Source organism: Oncorhynchus clarkii, chromosome 9 (genome assembly GCF_045791955.1).
Source record: "Oncorhynchus clarkii lewisi isolate Uvic-CL-2024 chromosome 9, UVic_Ocla_1.0, whole genome shotgun sequence".
NCBI classification, from domain to species: domain Eukaryota; kingdom Metazoa; phylum Chordata; class Actinopteri; order Salmoniformes; family Salmonidae; genus Oncorhynchus; species Oncorhynchus clarkii.
The window spans coordinates 14,583,564-14,600,785 of record NC_092155.1 but is presented as its reverse complement, the minus strand read 5'-3'; the positions used below and the strand labels follow the sequence as shown (position 1 = coordinate 14,600,785).

At 40.7% G+C, this 17,222-nt stretch overlaps 1 protein-coding gene across 1 annotated transcript in view; it reads left to right on the top strand.

The window, feature by feature from the left end:
- Window positions 1–2,329: 2,329 nt before the first annotated feature.
- LOC139415926 (sterile alpha motif domain-containing protein 9-like) overlaps window positions 2,330–17,222 on the top strand; it is a 34,320-nt gene continuing 19,427 nt past the window's right edge. The window contains exons 1-3 of the mRNA XM_071164103.1: window positions 2,330–2,423; window positions 5,820–8,671; window positions 9,246–9,283. Coding sequence (XP_071020204.1) covers window positions 5,893–8,671; window positions 9,246–9,283 — 2,817 coding nt within the window. The 5' untranslated portion in view covers window positions 2,330–2,423; window positions 5,820–5,892. The remainder of the gene's footprint in view (window positions 2,424–5,819; window positions 8,672–9,245; window positions 9,284–17,222) is intronic.

Below are 17,222 nucleotides of genomic sequence, written 5' to 3'. Positions count from 1 at the left end.
TGAAATCCAAAATCCATAGTAAAATCCTGCACTGTAGCAAGCTGATCTGCTAACATCACTAGCTAGCAAAATATCCATCAATGTCAACTGAGCTTGCTGTGGTTTTGGACTAGCTCGCTAGCGATGATAACTCCCTTTGCACACTACATTTTTGTTGTTGTTCAATTTATCATTCATGCCATGTTACCTGGCTCGTCTCCAACAGGATATCCTTAAAATAAATGCACTTATTTTCATTTTTTTTAATTGTTATCAAAATGAAAACATTGAGGCTACTAACATGTATTGTAATCTGGGCTGCCTATCAGAGGAACCACTCGACTGATGACGTCATTAAGATGGCGGCAGTTTTCTAAACGTTTTAACATAAATATTAGTTTTTCAGCCGTTTTAAGGGTAGGAACATGCATATTGATCACATTGGGTTTTAAAAATCACCTTTACTTACTAAAATGTTTCCGTTCATCTTTTAAAATGTAATAATTGGAACTGCAGTGGTGTGGTGTTGTCCGTCAACGTGAGTAGAGGTCATCGTAAGGTCATGAGTCACAACATTCCTGTGCTTGGGTTGGATAGACTAGGGTCTGCGTCCCAATAATATCTCCTTCCTCCTGAAGTGTACACTTGTTCACTTCTTCCCACATATCTAAAAACACTATTGGTGGAGAAATGGGGCAGTCATTTTCTTTAAATCAAAAAAAGGGAGGTGAACAAGTCCACACAGGAGGAGGGATAGGTAATTGGGACGTAGCCTAGATAGAGGCATCTAACTGTTTGATTTTATCATGTAGGAACTTTAGATTTCCGGGGGAACTCAGGCAGTGTGGTATAAAGCAGGCAGGAGGTATCCGAAGTGAATACAAGTAAGATAAGGTTTTCCTTATGGATCACTGCATTTTATCTGGCTGTTTTAAGTGTGGTTGGAAAGTGTTCTGTTTATGATCCTGTTTCAATATGACTGAGACTGACTTTATTGAGCCACAATATAATAGGTGTCCAAAGTCCAAAAACATCAGTCATCATGCTGTATCTTGCATCATATCAAATCATATCTCAACCACAACATATCTGTGGCAACAAACCATTTGGTAAATGCAGGTCAAAGGTCAGGTTTTCTCTGATTAGCCAATGAAACGGTCTCATTCTTGCCCACATGACAGGATGTTGCATCAATCTGAATGAGAGATATGGCTTGGGAGAGGCTATACGGTAAGCTAGCTGGGAAGGGCTCATCAGGAAGACTGACTAAATGAACTGACTTAACCCAATCTGTTCATCTCCACTTGACTCTCAATTTGCAGCATACGTAATCAATTTGGGCGTCAGGCGTGTCCGTATAGCATCTCCTGTGTTGCTCGTCTTGAAAAACTCTGTTCTAACCATGTGATAAAAGATTGGTCATGTTCCAGGCTGACCACATTGCAGACGTTGCACTGCATTTACCAATGGTTGCGTGCCACGTGATGGACTATGAAGTTGGGCATCAGATTGCTACATTATTTGATGGGGTTAGCTTAAATGTTAAACATCTATCCATGCATTGTGCGATCTGGCATGCGTCTGCAATGTAGTCAGCCTGGAAAACTATCACAACCACTACAACACGTTTTATTGTTATCATATCGCCCACTGGATGCCGTAGGCTTTATGCTGTTAGATTGGATTAGGATTCTTCTTTTACAGGACCAAAAGAAAATTCGAATTATTTATTTTCCAACGACAGCAACAAATAAATAAATAAAAGACAAGGTATTAGCATATGTATTTAAATGAGTACATACCTATAGATGTGGCTTTTGTCCTGATTTAAATGACACTAAACTGAAGTGATGCCATTTTGTCATTGTGCTAAAATGAATATAAATATTATATTATATATTAAAATATATTTGCTAACCTACTGAGAGCTGTATCATGTTATCATTTAACCCTAATTCCCTGGGCTCTTGTCAAAATCAGTGTACTATATAGGGAATAGGGAGCCATTTTGGAGGCAGAATATGGTTTCATCATCCACCTTTACTATCATCCACACCAGGGACACAGGTACAAGTAAGCCTACACTGATGTGAGTAAAGATGATCTTTGTCCTGCCACATTAACATCCAGTATGTGTCCTATTCCTCATATAGAGCATAGAGCTCTGGTCAAAAGGAGTGCACTGCAGGAGCGCAACCTTCACTGGGGCGGGGGAGGACATGACCCGCGCACATTCTGAAATTGCTTTTTTGTCATCTCCCCCGGTTTTATCATTGCACTGAGATGCAAAACAAGGCTCTGGTGTGCGTTAAGACCATGCAGACACCTCAGAGCATTTGGGTAGGCTGTTTTCCAGTTTGGCTGTGTGAAGGCAAAGCTTCTCAAAGGCTGGCGTATAGGACCAGCAAGGAGAGCAGAAACTGGATACTGATCTACCTGGCAAGGTAACTCCTGTTTGACAGAACAAATTCTATTTTTAAGGTTTGGATATACCTACTCAATCCAAATGTACGGTACTGTATATATCAAAGGTGGCCAGGAAATTTGAGATTGAGTAACTCCCACAAACACCCATAATAAAATACAGCCGTGCCCTTCTGGGAGAAGACTGAACTAAATTGCTGCTGCTTACCTTGGCTAACTTTCCAGTTTGCTAGTCTACACTCGACAATATGTATTTTGATGGTCTAGATGATTTGCTTGATTATCTGGTTTGTAAGTAATATTAGCCATACATTCTGGATATAGGGAGACACCATAGAGGGAAGTATGATGAAGACACTGTGAGTACTGTAACCTAATATTCTGTGAAAACAATGTCTCTGTTCCCTGCAGTGAGTAGGCTAACATCAATCATGTTAAATGTATTTAAATGTGTTAGTAGTAGTTTTTTTTAGGTTTTGTTTACACATGAAGCCTACATCATTCATTTTAAACGGTAAGTTTTCTAGGCTGGTTACTGTTATGTTCATGTTAAATAGGTGTTTGTCCCTTTAAGAGTACACAAGCGTTATTGGCTAAGGGCGACATAAACAGGATATAAAATTTAAAATTAGCCTACGAGACAGAATGTAAATAAACAAGCCCAGGGTTAAAATATTCCTCACAATGGATTCCCCTCTTATCACTAACAGGATGGCAGGTACCCTAGTGATTAGAGTGTTGGACTAGTAACTGACATGTTGCAAGATTGAATCCCTGAGCTGACAAGGTAAAAATCTGTTGTTCTGCCCCTGAACAAGGCAGTTCCTAGGCCGTCATTGAAAATAAGAGAATACATTTTTAAAACAGCTACACAACAGGTACCAGTATGTTTGTGCTAACATGCCACTCCGCTGCTCCTTGCCATGACAAGTTTGGCATATGACACAAACTACAAGGAGTAGAATACCAGCACAAAACAGGTCTGGATTTCATGCAAACTCAGATATTGTCAGTCAAGGATGTATTCACATTTACAGTTTTTTTTGTCAACCATAGTAGCCAAGTTAGTTTTGACTTAAATCTGCTTGAAAATCTATAGCAAGACCATTATCCCCAACATCTTGACAGAGTTTGAATAATTATGAAAAGAATAGCGGGCTAATATTGCACAATCCAGATGTGTAAAGCTCGTAGAGACTTTCCCATGAAGACTCACAGCCTTAATCCCTCCCAAAGGAGTTTCTAACATGTAATACAATGTGAAGAAATCCACTGGGTATGAGTACTTTTACAAGGCACTGTCATTAGCATCAGAGGCACCATAGATAATATTAATGTATAATAATAATAATAATAATATAATATTTGAAATATTGTGATTAGTACAGCTGTACAGTCACATATTGTTGCCCATAATGAAAAGTGGATCTTGTATTCGGTCAAATGAGAAACCGGAAGTCCTACCACTTGCACTGTCAGAGTATTAAAGCTGTGAGATTGTATTGAAGTATTTTGAACGCTAATGTGGAGTGTACTGAAATTTAAATCAACAGGGTCACTGATTGGACATAAAGGAATATAGTTCCTGCATGGTAGAGTACTTCCTTTGTTATCAAACTGATATTTTGTCCTTTCTGTCATCCTATGAACCCTGTTCATTGCTGCTCGCTATTTGGTATAGCTGCAAGTAAAAAATTTCAAACTATTCACAAACCTTAACGTTTTCCACATTTTGATTAAATGTAGATTTTTGTCACTGGCCTACACAAAATACCTCATTATGTCAGAGTGGAATTATGTTTTTAGAAACCTTAACAAATTAATTACATTTGAAAAGCAAATGTATTAAATTTGAAAAGCTGAAAAGTCTTGAGTCAATAAGTATTCAACCCCTTTGTTATGGCTAGCCTAAATACGCTCAAGAGTAAAACTTTGCTTCACAAGTCACATAAGTTGCATGGACTAACTCTGTGTGCAATAATAGTGTTTAACATGATTTTTGAATGACTACCTCATCTTTGTACCCCACAAATACAACTATCTGTAAGGTCACTCAGTTGAGCAGGGAATTTAAAACACAGATTCAACTACAAAAACAAGGGAAGGTTTCCAATGCCTCACAAAGAAGGGCACCTACTAGCAGATAGGTAGAAATAAATAAAAAAGCTGATATTTAATATCTCTGTGAGCCATGGTAAAGATATTAATTACACGTATAATGGTGTATCAATACACTCAATCACTACAAAGAAACAGGTGTCCTTCCTGACTTAGTTGCAGGAGAGGAAGGAAACCGCTCAGGGACTTTAACTTTAAAACAGTTACAGTTCAATGGCTGTGATAGGACAAATCTGAGGGTCGATCAACAACATTGTCGTTACTTCACAATACTAACCAAATTGACAGAGTGAAAATTTAATATTCCAAAACATGCATCCTGTTTGCAATAATGCACTAAATTAATTCTGCAAAAAATGTGGCAAAGCAATTCACTTTTTTGTCCTAAATACAAAGTGTTATGTTTGGGGCAAATACAATACAATGCAGTACCATTCTCCATATTTTCAAGCATAGTGGTGGCTGGATCATCTTATGGGTATGCTTGTAATCGTTAGGACTGGGGAGTATTTCAATATAAAAAAATTATGAAATGCAGCTAAGCACAGGCAAAATCCTAGAGGAAAACCTAAACACCTACTTCAGTCTGCTTTCCACCAGACACTGGGAGATTAATTCACCTTTGAGCAGGACAATAAACTAAAAAACAAGGCCAAATCTACACTGGAGTTGCATGTTACTGAGCAGCCGAGTTACAGTTTTGACTTAAATCTACTTGAAAATCTATGGCAACACCTGAAAATGACTGTCTAGCAATGACCAACAACCAATTTGACAGAGCTTGAAGAATTTTTCAAAGAATATTTGGCAAATATTGCACAATCCAGGTGTGGAAAGCTCTTAGAGACTCACAGCTATAATTACTGCCATAGGTGCTTCTACAAAGTTTTGATTCAGGGGTGTGCATACTCACGTAAATTAGATATTTCTGTTTTTCATTTTCAATAAATTTGCAAACATTTCTAAAAACATGTTTTTACTTTGTCGTTATGGGCTATTGTGTGTATATGGTTGAGGGGAAAAATATACATTTAATCCATATTGAATTCAGGCTGTAACATGTGGAATAAGTCAAGGAGTATGAATACTTTCTGATGGCACGGTACTTGTGAAAATTGCAACAAAGTTATTGAAAAAACGTATACGAGAGGGTAGCAACAAGAAGCAAAACAATTATCAGCGGCATGCATTGTCAGAAGATAAATCCAACAAAGTCAAAGATACAGCCTTTTACTGTATACAGCCTTAATTAATGTCCTTCGACATTCTTACTTAAACAATATTGTCTCCTTTTTTAGAGTCCATGATACCACACGAAGAACAACTAATATTCAGAAAACTGGTTCAGCTTGCGAAAGGAGACAAAAAAAGATGGCACACAACAAGGGGTCGTCTCTGTCCAATGCCCGTGGTCGTGAAATTTATGTTGGAAGTCAAATCAGGGATTCCCTTTCACTTCTGGATGTTTTGTACGCAAATGCATTTGAAGAAGAGGACATAGACTCCAAAGTAGCTAAGAAGACCGAGGTAGATTTTTACAGAGGAGCCCCACCTCAATGGCTTAACTTCTGCTGGGCTGAAAGGGAAACTTCAGCTGATAAAACAACAACCTTTATAAAAAGAGATGGGTACACGGAGCTGATACAAAATATTAAGAAACAATGTAAGGGTGACCTGACTTCTACCATTAATCTGATGTATCAGCCAGGCAGTGGGGGAACCACTCTGGCCAAGCAGGTTCTCTGGGACATGAGGAAAACACTGAGGTGTGCTGTTCTAACAGGCCCTACCTCAGATATTACCGCTATCGCCAAGCAGGTGATTCACCTTTTCACTGCAGGCGGTCAAGGCCACCAGAACACTGTGCTCTTACTGCTGGAAGATGATCGTATTCTGGAGAATCTGCAGGATGCCATCATCAAAGAGATTGCAAAGAGAAACCTCGTGACCCACAGGCCTGTGGTCATAATTTTAAACTGTGTGCGTAAGGCAGTTATCAAACAAGAGGACCATAACAAATCAAGACATGTTATTCTCAGGGCGGAACTTTCTGAAGCTGAGAAACAACAGTTTGAGGAGAAACAGATTGAGATCAGTCGAAGCTACAGCAATGAACACAAACAGTTTCATGGCTTTAACATAATGCGAGAAAATTTTAGTGAAGATTATGTTAAAGAAACGTGTGCCTTTTTAGATGTCAGGAAAAAAAGAAGGCCTAAAAAATCCCAGCTTCTTGCATTCTTATCACTGGTGAATGCCTACGTCCCTGGCTCCCACCTTCTGCAGTCTCAATGTCAGGCATTCCTGGGGCCTCCAGATCCCATTTATGGAGGTCCTTCCTTTGAGCAGCGAATGGAGCCTTTCAGTCATCTGATAGTGACATTCCCTGCACGACAGGGACAAGACAAACATGTCCGCATGGCTCACCCACTGATTGCACAGCAGTGTGTTAAGGTATTGGCTATGGCAGGTGTGACCAGGAGTGATACAGCAAAGAACTTTCTGACTGAATTTTGTAGAGAACATGTACAACAATTTTTAGTTCAAGACATGTTAACGAAAAGGGAAATGGGAGAAGAGAGAAAAGACACGTTTTCCAGGTTGATTCAAGATATTGAAGGCGAAGAATCCAAAAGGAATGTTGTATCTGTTTTACAATTAGCTTCAGAGAAATTCAAGCAAAACCCATTCTTTCCTCAAAATCTTGCTCGTTTTCTTTACATTGAGACAAAAGCCTATTTTAAAGCGGAGAAGTGGGCAAAAATTGCGAAAGACAGAGATCCTAAAAGTTCATTTGTTGCTGATACACTGGGGCAAGTATACAAGAACAATTTGAAGAGCAGGGTCCATGATCCTTCCATCTCTGCACAAGAAATTTTACAACTGTCAAAGAAGGCCTTTGAGGCTTTCAGAGATGAGGAAAGGGCTGCTGAAAATGAACAGGGAGCAGACATGCAAGATGATGGTATGACCAAAGTCTCACGAATCTTTAACAACAGAGGACTATTTGGATATCTACAGGTTGCCAACATTGTTTTTGACTCTCTTGTCTCTCTTGACAATACCTGGCAAAAAGTCCTTACCATGGAAATATCAGCTGACACCTTCTTCATAAAAATCGGACAAAAAAAGCTCTTCAAGTACAAGCCACTCATCATCAGCCTCAGGGATGAGGTGGAGAGGAAATGTGAGTTTTTTGACAGTTACTTGACTTACTCCAAACCCAGCATGAAAAAAGACGAACCGCATTACTTTCAGACTGATGTGAAGAACTGCTACTGCAAATACGTGGGGACATGCACACCTATACACTCAGAGTCTGCAATAGATGTACCCCTCCAGAAGCTCAAAGAAGAAATGGCCATTGCCTTCCCTGGACTGCTTTGCTGTCTTGATAAGGGCTATGATAAAACTCACTTGCGCCAAATAACAATTTTGTGGGAGGAAATAAAAAACGAATGGGAAAAAAAGAAAGATGGTGGTGGTGAGAACAAAGCTGCCCAAAACTTCATCCTTGCCAACATCATCTTAAGCAAAGTGGATGCAGCATCTCCAGTGCTTACCCCTTTGCCAATCCTAAGAGGTATTCTGGAAAGACACCTATTGGCCAATTTCGGTAACCAAACCCCAGAGTTTTACGTCTTAGTCCTTTTGCTGTTTTGGCCCGAGGAGCATAAGAAAATGGGATTCCATGTTGACCTCAATAAATGTGTTCTAGAGATGCAAGAGTCTTACAAAAACACATACAAGAAGCATCTTCGCTCAAGGTACCTTCGCCCCCTTATTTTCCTGGGAAAGGGTGGGGGTTTGAGCAGACTGGTTCATAGAGCAAAAATAGAGAAACTATTGGCAAGGGAGTATAAAATGGCAAGGCCAGAGGCAAGGCCAAACACTATAGATCAAAAGTGGAGCAGTGGTAAGGTGTGGAGAGAACCCAGTGTCCAGGACCTTCTTCTTCCAGTCAATGGAGTGGTTAGACAGCACCGGGTGTTTGCGTGTGTTGATGGCAAGGAGATTGAAGTCTGTGCCGACCAACGAAGAAAAGTTTGGAAGTCTGGAGACGTCTGCTTCTACCTAGGCTTCACCATTAGAGGTCCTGTGGCCTATGGCATACAGTACCCATCCCATCACGGACATGTCTTCTATTCAGGTATGATGACAGGGGGGAGCCTCGTACATTTTTGGGAGTAACTGACATCAAATCGATCAAAGACGGTAAAACCATTCTAATCCTAATTTCTCATTTTCATCTCTATATTCTCTCACTCGTGTTCAAGTTCTTGATATTTTCATGTGCTAAGTTTTCCACAATACAGTGACGTCCAAACCCACCAATAAATTTGTCACTCATCTCATAGAAATCAGCACAGTTAGCACTGAATATAATTGTTATTTTATTTGTTTATTTTAAAATGCTTTGTGTACCAGGAAATTAAGACCACAGTATTATCACTGAGGTTAATGCTTGGTGTGGTTGATTTTAAAATGCTTTGTGTACCAGGAAATTAAGACCACAGTATTATCACTGAGGTTAATGCTTGGTGTGGTTGATTTTAAAATGCTTTGTGTACCAGGAAATTAAGACCACAGTATTATCACTGAGGTTAATGCTTGGTGTGGTTGATTTTAAAATGCTTTGTGTACCAGGAAATTAAGACCACAGTATTATCACTGAGGTTAGTGCTTGGTGTGGTTGATTTTCTGATTGATGTGTCTTTCCCCAGGGCCTGTGAGAAGTTGCACAACCTGTGCAAATGTGATGGTGAGTTAATATTTGTTACTGTATTCATAGAGTGTACAGTAGTAGTCGATAAATGTTTGTCAAATGTTTGACCACCACCTATGTTGACTGTGCTCTGTATTCATGAATATTTTTTTTATTTTCATGAAAATCAAAAATATGTTGTGGAAATCCTACATTTTGCTCAAGTTTCACACAGCTGGCAGCTGCACTCTTAGAAAATAGCAGTGCTTCATTTGTAAATTCGGAGGTGCCGGAAGAAAAAGTGAGAGCGTTAGAGGGGGGTGACTTGGGTTGCTTTCAGGTACCAGAACGCATAAAAAAATCCCCTTCATAATAAACCATTGCTTGCATTATGATCGTATTTGCATTCTGGCATACAGCAGTAGAGTAGAAATGCTTGAAGAAGGGTGAAACAAAAAACGGGTTCGGGGAAAATGTGGCTTTTTTAGAAATGCATTTAATACAATTTCACATCATTTTAGATGACTGGAGATTTGAGAAGAATCTTTTTTAGTAACTCACATATTATCAAAATGACAGGCTACTTTGACCATGACAAACTCAGAATCTAAGATCAATTAAAACGACCCTGTCCTGAATCCAGAAATAGATTAGGCCTAGGTGTGTGGAGACACACATATTGTACAATTTAAGGAGGAAATTATAATCCTAAAAAAGCTTTCCAGTTTCAGTCACTCACCCAATGATGCTCAGTTCACTCACCTGCGATGGCCGATGCGTTCATTCTTAAAGCCATCTCTTTCTTGTTTTACTTTGTAAAACAATGCTGTTTGCTCAATAGGCCTATTTTTGGTAGCTTAGTCTTTGGTAGGTTAGTCTTCCCTTTTCAGTAGAATAATTTGCTTTCCAACTGGTGCTTTCCCCCGATTATATACGTAACGAAAATATAAACGCAACATGCAACAATTTCAAAGGTTTAACTGAGTTACAGTTCGTACGTATAAGGAAATCAGTCAATTTAAATACATTCATTTCGCCCTAATCTATGGATTTCACATGACTGGGTATACAGATATGCATCTGTTGGACACAGAGACCTTAAAAAAGGTAGGGGTGTGGATCAGAAAACCAGTCAGTATCTGGTGTGATCACCATTTGCCTCATGCAGCCAACACATCTCCTTCGCATAGCTTGTTAAGGATAGCCCTCCAGTTTTTCTCAATTTCCGCCTGAAAACATACCCTAATCTAACTGCCTGTAGCTCAGGCCCAGAAGCAAGGATATACATATTCTTGGTATCATTTGAAAGGAAACACTGAAGTTTGTGGAAATGTGAATTGAATATAGGAGAATATAACACAATAGATCTGGTAGAAGAAAATACAAGGAAATAATCAGATGTTTTCTGTTCTTTTACTGTTGTTGCATCTTTCAAATGAACAAGAACAGCCAAACATTCAGATATGATGCTAGGGCTCATTTCAAATAAGAATATAAGTGGGTAATCGTATTTGAGAAAACTTTCAGACAGATACCTTCAGGAATAAGTGAGGTACATGCCATTGAGCATGAAGTCACCCAGGTGTCCCTCACAAGTTTCCCAAATGTACCCAAGTGGCCGAATTGGTACAGTGATACATTGATGCAAATAACTATATACAAAATACAAAAAATGTATTCTAACATACCCCCAAAAAAATATACTTGGAAAATTGAAAATTAAAATTAAAAATGAACATTTAAAAAAATGAAAAATAACAAGGGTAACTATTTACACTTTCAATGTAAAATAATGTGAAGACCCTCAGTCCTCTACACAATATTGTGCTGCTGATGCCATAGCCCATAGCAGTCTCTTTCTGGTGTGAAGCAGAGGGTCACCGAACAGGTGGTGCAGGTGACAGGGGATTTCTTGTGGCAAAGAGCACAATGAAGCCTCCCTACTGAGCCCTTTTTGCCCTGAGGCACATTCCTGCCTGCAATGATGAATTTTGGCATTTGAACACCACTGGTTGGATCCGAAGGGACTGAGGTAGAGCGGACAGAAGGTGCTACAGTGCTTTTGCTGTAGCTAGCAAGCTCCTGGATGAGCAGCTCCCTGAAGGCTAGTTGTGAGATGGGGGGCTGTCCACAACTCTTAGCCATTTCCTTCTGGAGTATGAAGGCATTCACCACAGCAATGTCAATGAAATGATAAAACAATGTCTTGTACCATTTCATGGTCTTGTGGAGAACATTATAGTAGCCTATCAGCGCATCTGACAGGTCCACACCTCCCATGCTCTTGTTGTAGTCCTTCACAGCAGCTGGAATTGGGACATTTTTGGTGGTCCATGCCCCAGTAGCGCCCTTCACACGCCTGACGACGTGATCACCACTGAAGGACTTGTGGATACTGGAGCACATGACCACCTCCCTGGTATCCATCCACTTCACAAAGAGCAGGCCATCCTCGCGAATCCATCTCATGGTGCCCCGATCGGCCCGCTTAGGCATGTCATTCACTCTGGTTTTCGGAAATCTCACTCTGTTGGTCCGAATGGTGCCACAGGCACACATCTCCAGCTTCCTCAGGTCTATGAACAGGGTAGGGCGTGTGTAGAAGTTATCCACAAACAGTTTGTAGCCCTTCCCTAGCCGCTGAAAATCGAATAACTCCATAACGAGTCATAGCTAAGTCCCTTACCGGTCGCACAACTGCTCTTCCCCTCATAGACAAACAAATTGCACGTGTATGCACACGCAGAATCGGCCAAAACAAACAGTTTGTAACCCCATTTAATTGGTTTGTTACGCATGTACTGTTTTAGGCCAATTCTGGCCTTTGAGGCTACCATTCTCTCATCTATGGAAAGGTTCTGGGTGGGCTGAAAATAAGTCTTGCAGGCCTCAAAGATGTAATGGTAGAGATGATTAATTTTGCAGAGCTTATCAAAACTTGCCGTGCCGTGCTTCTTCTCGTTGTCTTCATCAACTTTTGGGTCACTAATATGAAGCGCCCGTGAGATTGTCAGAAACCTTTTGCATGACATGACCGTGGTGGGGAAAAGGCAGTTGATAGAGGGGTGCAGATTTCCAGTAGTCCTTCAGGGTTTTCAGCTTTACAAGACCCATGTAAATTACCATAGAAAGGTAACAAAAAAGATCTGACATGAAAATGGGCTTCCATGTCTCTTTCTTGCCTGCCTGCTTCTTAGCTCCTTACTTATTTCTGTTCAACACTAGGGAATCAACAACTGCCGAGGTGAAAAACAACTGAAAAAGTTGCATGGGGCTGTACTTGGAGGTCATGTCCAGCTGAGGTCCTGGTGGCCTTTTTGATCTGAATATTGGAGGTGGAGTGCCAACGACCCTCCTCCGCTCTGCCAGCAGGTTCCACACTTCCCTTCCTCCGCTTCTTTGTCACCGACTTCACACCTCTAGATGGCCGGGCAGGGGTAGGTGTGGTGCCGGAGACAGCAGGGGTCCGGCTGGATGAACCAGCTTCAGTGGGGGATGGGCACCTTGGCAGTATGGGCTCCCAATCAGAATCGCTGGGACTGTGAAATAAAGACACAGACACACAGATACAGATTATATATAGAGTAGGGAAACAATCACTATGGTGAGGAGCTGTTCAATTCCATGTTTAGATACAGACACACAGACACAGACACACAGACACACAGACACACAGACATACACTCACCCACAATGTAGAGCAATGTGTACTTTACACATTTCATTACTGATTATATTTTTTTTATATATGGCAAATAAAATAAAAATATCTCCAAAACAACTCAAATTAATAATATTTGATATTATTAATTTCAAACAACGGTACTCACCAATCCAACACTGAATCTTCTCCATGCAAGAACATCTCCTCAGATTTAGAGTCAAAAGTACTCTCACTGTCCGAATCATCTTGGAGTAATTCACTGTCACTATCCCTATCAATTTCTTCAAAAATATTGTGTAGATCTGTATATTTTGACTTTGTCTTTGATTTTACAGATTTACTCGCCATAATTCTTCTCTGAAAAAACTCTCAAAACAATACTGCTGCGCGTAACCAGTTTGGCTGCTTCTGGTAGAATTTTCAATGGCGAATGGCTGTGTTTACGCTCGAGATTCCACAAAGGCCAGTCTTCCCGGATAGAACCATTACATATTGCCATTTATCTCAGCTCATTGGCTATCTACCAAGCTAGATTTCAAGACGATCAGTGGTCATTGGTCCGAAATACAGTCAAACAACAAAGAACTGGTCATATCATTGGTGCGCAATGAGGTCATAGTTTGGTGTGTTCAAATCAGTCCCTTTTGGTCAATATGTCCCAGGAAAAGAACCATGAAGTATGGCTGTGTTACTAACAAACAGAGGATTGCAATGAAACCAAACATGGCTCAATAAACGTCCATTTAGAGTGAGTAATTACATCGAATGTTACTTCCAAAGTTGAAGGACACTGAATTTACGACACAATCCGTTTACAAAATGTTTTGTGTTAGGCTATAAACATTGATTATATCGAACAAAACGACAATTTATTGTTTCGTCGTGACCTTTAGTATTGCCAAAAGAAGAAGATCTTCAAAGGTAATTGACAAATTTTATTGCTATTTCTGACTTTCGTGACTAATCTACTTGGCTGGTAACTGTACGTAATGTTTTGTCTGCTGATCGATAATCGCATGGTTTGCTTTCGCAGTAAAGCCTTTTTGAAATCTGACACCTTGGCTAGATTAACAAGAGGTTTAGCTTTCATGTGGTGTATTGCACTTCTGATTTAATTAAAGTAAAATATTTATAATAACTAAATTTCTGCAATTTTGTTGGAACGTTCCGCTAGCGGAACCCCTGTCCTAGACAGGATAGAGTTGATCAGGCTGTTGATTGTGGCCTGTGAAATGTTGTCCCACTTCTTATCAATGGCTGTTCAAATTTGCTGGATATTGAACTGGTACTTGGTTTCATACACATCAATCCAGAACATCCCAAACATGCTCAATGGGTGTCATGTCTGGTGACTATGCAGTCCATTGGAAGAACTGGGACATTTTCAGCTTCCAGGAATTGTGTACAGATTCTTGCAACATCTGGTAGTGCATTATAATGCTGAAACAAGAGGTGATGGAGGCGGATGACTATCACGACAATGGGCCTCAGGATCTCTTCACAGTATCTCTGTGCATTCAAATTGCCATCAATAAAATGCAATTGTGTTTGTTTTCCGTAGATTGCGTGTGCCCCTACCATAACCCCACCGCCATGCGTTGACATCAGCAAATCGCTCGCCTTACAGGTGGACTGCAGTTGTGAGGCTGATTGGATTTACTGCTAAATGTCTGGGATCTTTTATTTCAGCTCATGAAACACGGGACCAACACTTTAGTAGTTTATATTTTCTTCAGATTATTAGAAATATTGCGACATGCCTGTTTTGGCTACATACTGTTTACTGACAGATTTGCCGCACTTCCCGACTGTAGGCATGCCTTGTGATTGAGCTATACACAATCTCAGCCAGGCTATGTATTTATTATTGATCCTTTGTGGCTGAATTACAGGCCTACTACTGGTGTATTATTCTGAATTATTACATTTATTTCTGAGCAGACAGCAGTAATACTATAACTTTGGCGTAATGTATTTCAATTTATCAGGGGTGCTGCGACACCTCCAGCAAGCACCCTTCGGCGGCTATGATTCTATAAGGAAATAAATGATGAAATGCAACGTTGGAGAGATTAGCTGCAGGCTCATGTCTATCAGAGCAGAGAGAGGATGCCAGATAATAGAAAGTGAATCTCAATCTAGTTCTGTGAGAGATACAAGCACCCTTCTCTGTCTCACCACAGCAATGGCCACGTGTTGGTCTATAGGCTTCAATGTTGATCAAACCATGAACCCGGGCCGGCCAACACAAATCAAACCATGAACCCGGGTTTTTGTTGGGCCGGCCCGGGTTCATGGTTTGATTTTTGTTGGGCCGGCCCGGGTTCATGGTTTGATTTTTGTTGGGCTGGCCCGGGTTCATGGTTTGATTTGTGTTGGGCCGGCCCAACAAAAATCAAACCATGAACCCGGGCCGGCCCAACAAAAATCAAACCATGAACCCGGGCCGGCCCAACAAAAATCAAACCATGAACCCGGGCCGGCACAACACAAATCTATTCTTAGAATATCAGGCACGTTTTCACATCACGTTTTTAAGGGGCATGAGAATTACAGAGGAGGCAACATGTATTGACTCTGATTTTATTATTATTATTACATTGAAAATAAGTGTTCATGCCATCAGAGGTACCGGATCCTGGCAAATAGGTTACGGAACGAAACAGTGCAAAACTGAAGAATCCTATCCTGTTCTGGCTCAAATTAAGCACTGGAAAAAAATATTATAAAAGGGTTATTTGCGGAGGGATAGGGTTCTACCATGAACCATTTTCATCTGAAGAACCCTCTTTGGGACACAATGGTTCTTTGTAAGGCAAATGGTTCTCCGTAGAACCTTTAACATGCTAAGAACATTTTTGGGAAGAACCCTTCAGAATCTGAATAAGTTTATTTATTGTAATTTCATTATTTTACATGGTGCTTGGGCTTTTGTGCTTACCTCAGTGTTTAAATAGTGGTGTGAGATTGGTGTGAGTAAACCCCAAGAACTGGAAAATGGTTAAAGACCTGGAGAGTAAACCCTCCTCCTCACAGCTGCCCATGCCCCTTAATGTTGATGATGTGGTTGTTACTGACAAGAAGCACATGGCTGAGCTCTTTAATCACCACTTCATTAAATCTTCTTGCCCGTCCAACATTTCCTCATCACCCACCCCTTCTAATGTGACTATCCCCGATTTTTCCCCTTGCCCCGCTACAAAGTCTCTCCCTGTAGGCAGTCACTGAGTCTGAGGTACTAAAGGAGCTCATTAAACTTGACCTCAAAAAAACATCTGGGTCAGATGGTTTAGACCCTTTCTTCAAGGTTACTGCTTCTATCATCGCCAAGCCTATCGATTTTTCCCCTTGCCCCGCTACAAAGTCTCTCCCTGCAGAGAATACTATAGACATCAAGAAAGCCAGTCAGTTGAGGCTAGGCGATGATAGAGGCAGCAACCTTGAAGAAAGGGTCTAAACCATCTGACCCAGATGTTTTTTTAGCTCCTTTCTGGGGAGGTTCCCATTGCTTGGAAGGCAGCCACAGCTCATCCTTTATTTAAAGGGGAGATCAAACTGATCCTAACTGTTAATTTACATCAACAACATAGCTCAGGCAGTAGGAAGCTCTCTCATCCATTTATATACATATGATACAGTCTTATACTCAACTGTCCCCTACCCGGATTTTGTGTTAAATGCTCTACAACAAAGCTTTCTTAGTGTCCAACAAGCTGTTAACCTTGTTCTGAACACCTCCAAAACAAAGTTCATGTGGTGTGGTAAGAAGAATGCCCCTCTCCTCACAGGTGTGATTACAACCTCTGAGGGTTTAGAGCTTGAGGTAGTCACGTCATACAAGTTCTTGGGAGTATGGCTAGACAGTACACTGTCCTTCGCTCAGCACATATCAAAGCTGCAGGCTAAAGTTAAACCTAGACTTGGTTTCCTCTATCGTAATCGCTCTTCTTTTAACCCAGCTGCCAAACTAAACCCTGATTCAGATGACCATCCTACCCATGTTAGATTACGGAGACATTATTTTTAGATCGGCAGGTAAGGGTGCACTCGAGCGGCTTGATGTTCTTTACCATTCGGCCATCAGATTTGCCACCAATGCTCCTTATAGGACACATCACTGCACTCTATACTCCTCTGTAAACTTGTCATCTCTTTATACCCGTTGCAACACCCACTGTTTGATGCTTATTTATAAAACCCTCTTAGGCCTCACTCGCCCCTATCTGAGATACCTACTGCAGCCCTCGTCCTCCACATACAACACCCGTTCTTCCAGTCACATTCTGTTAAAGGTCCCGAAACCACACACATCCCTGGGTCACTCCTCTTTTC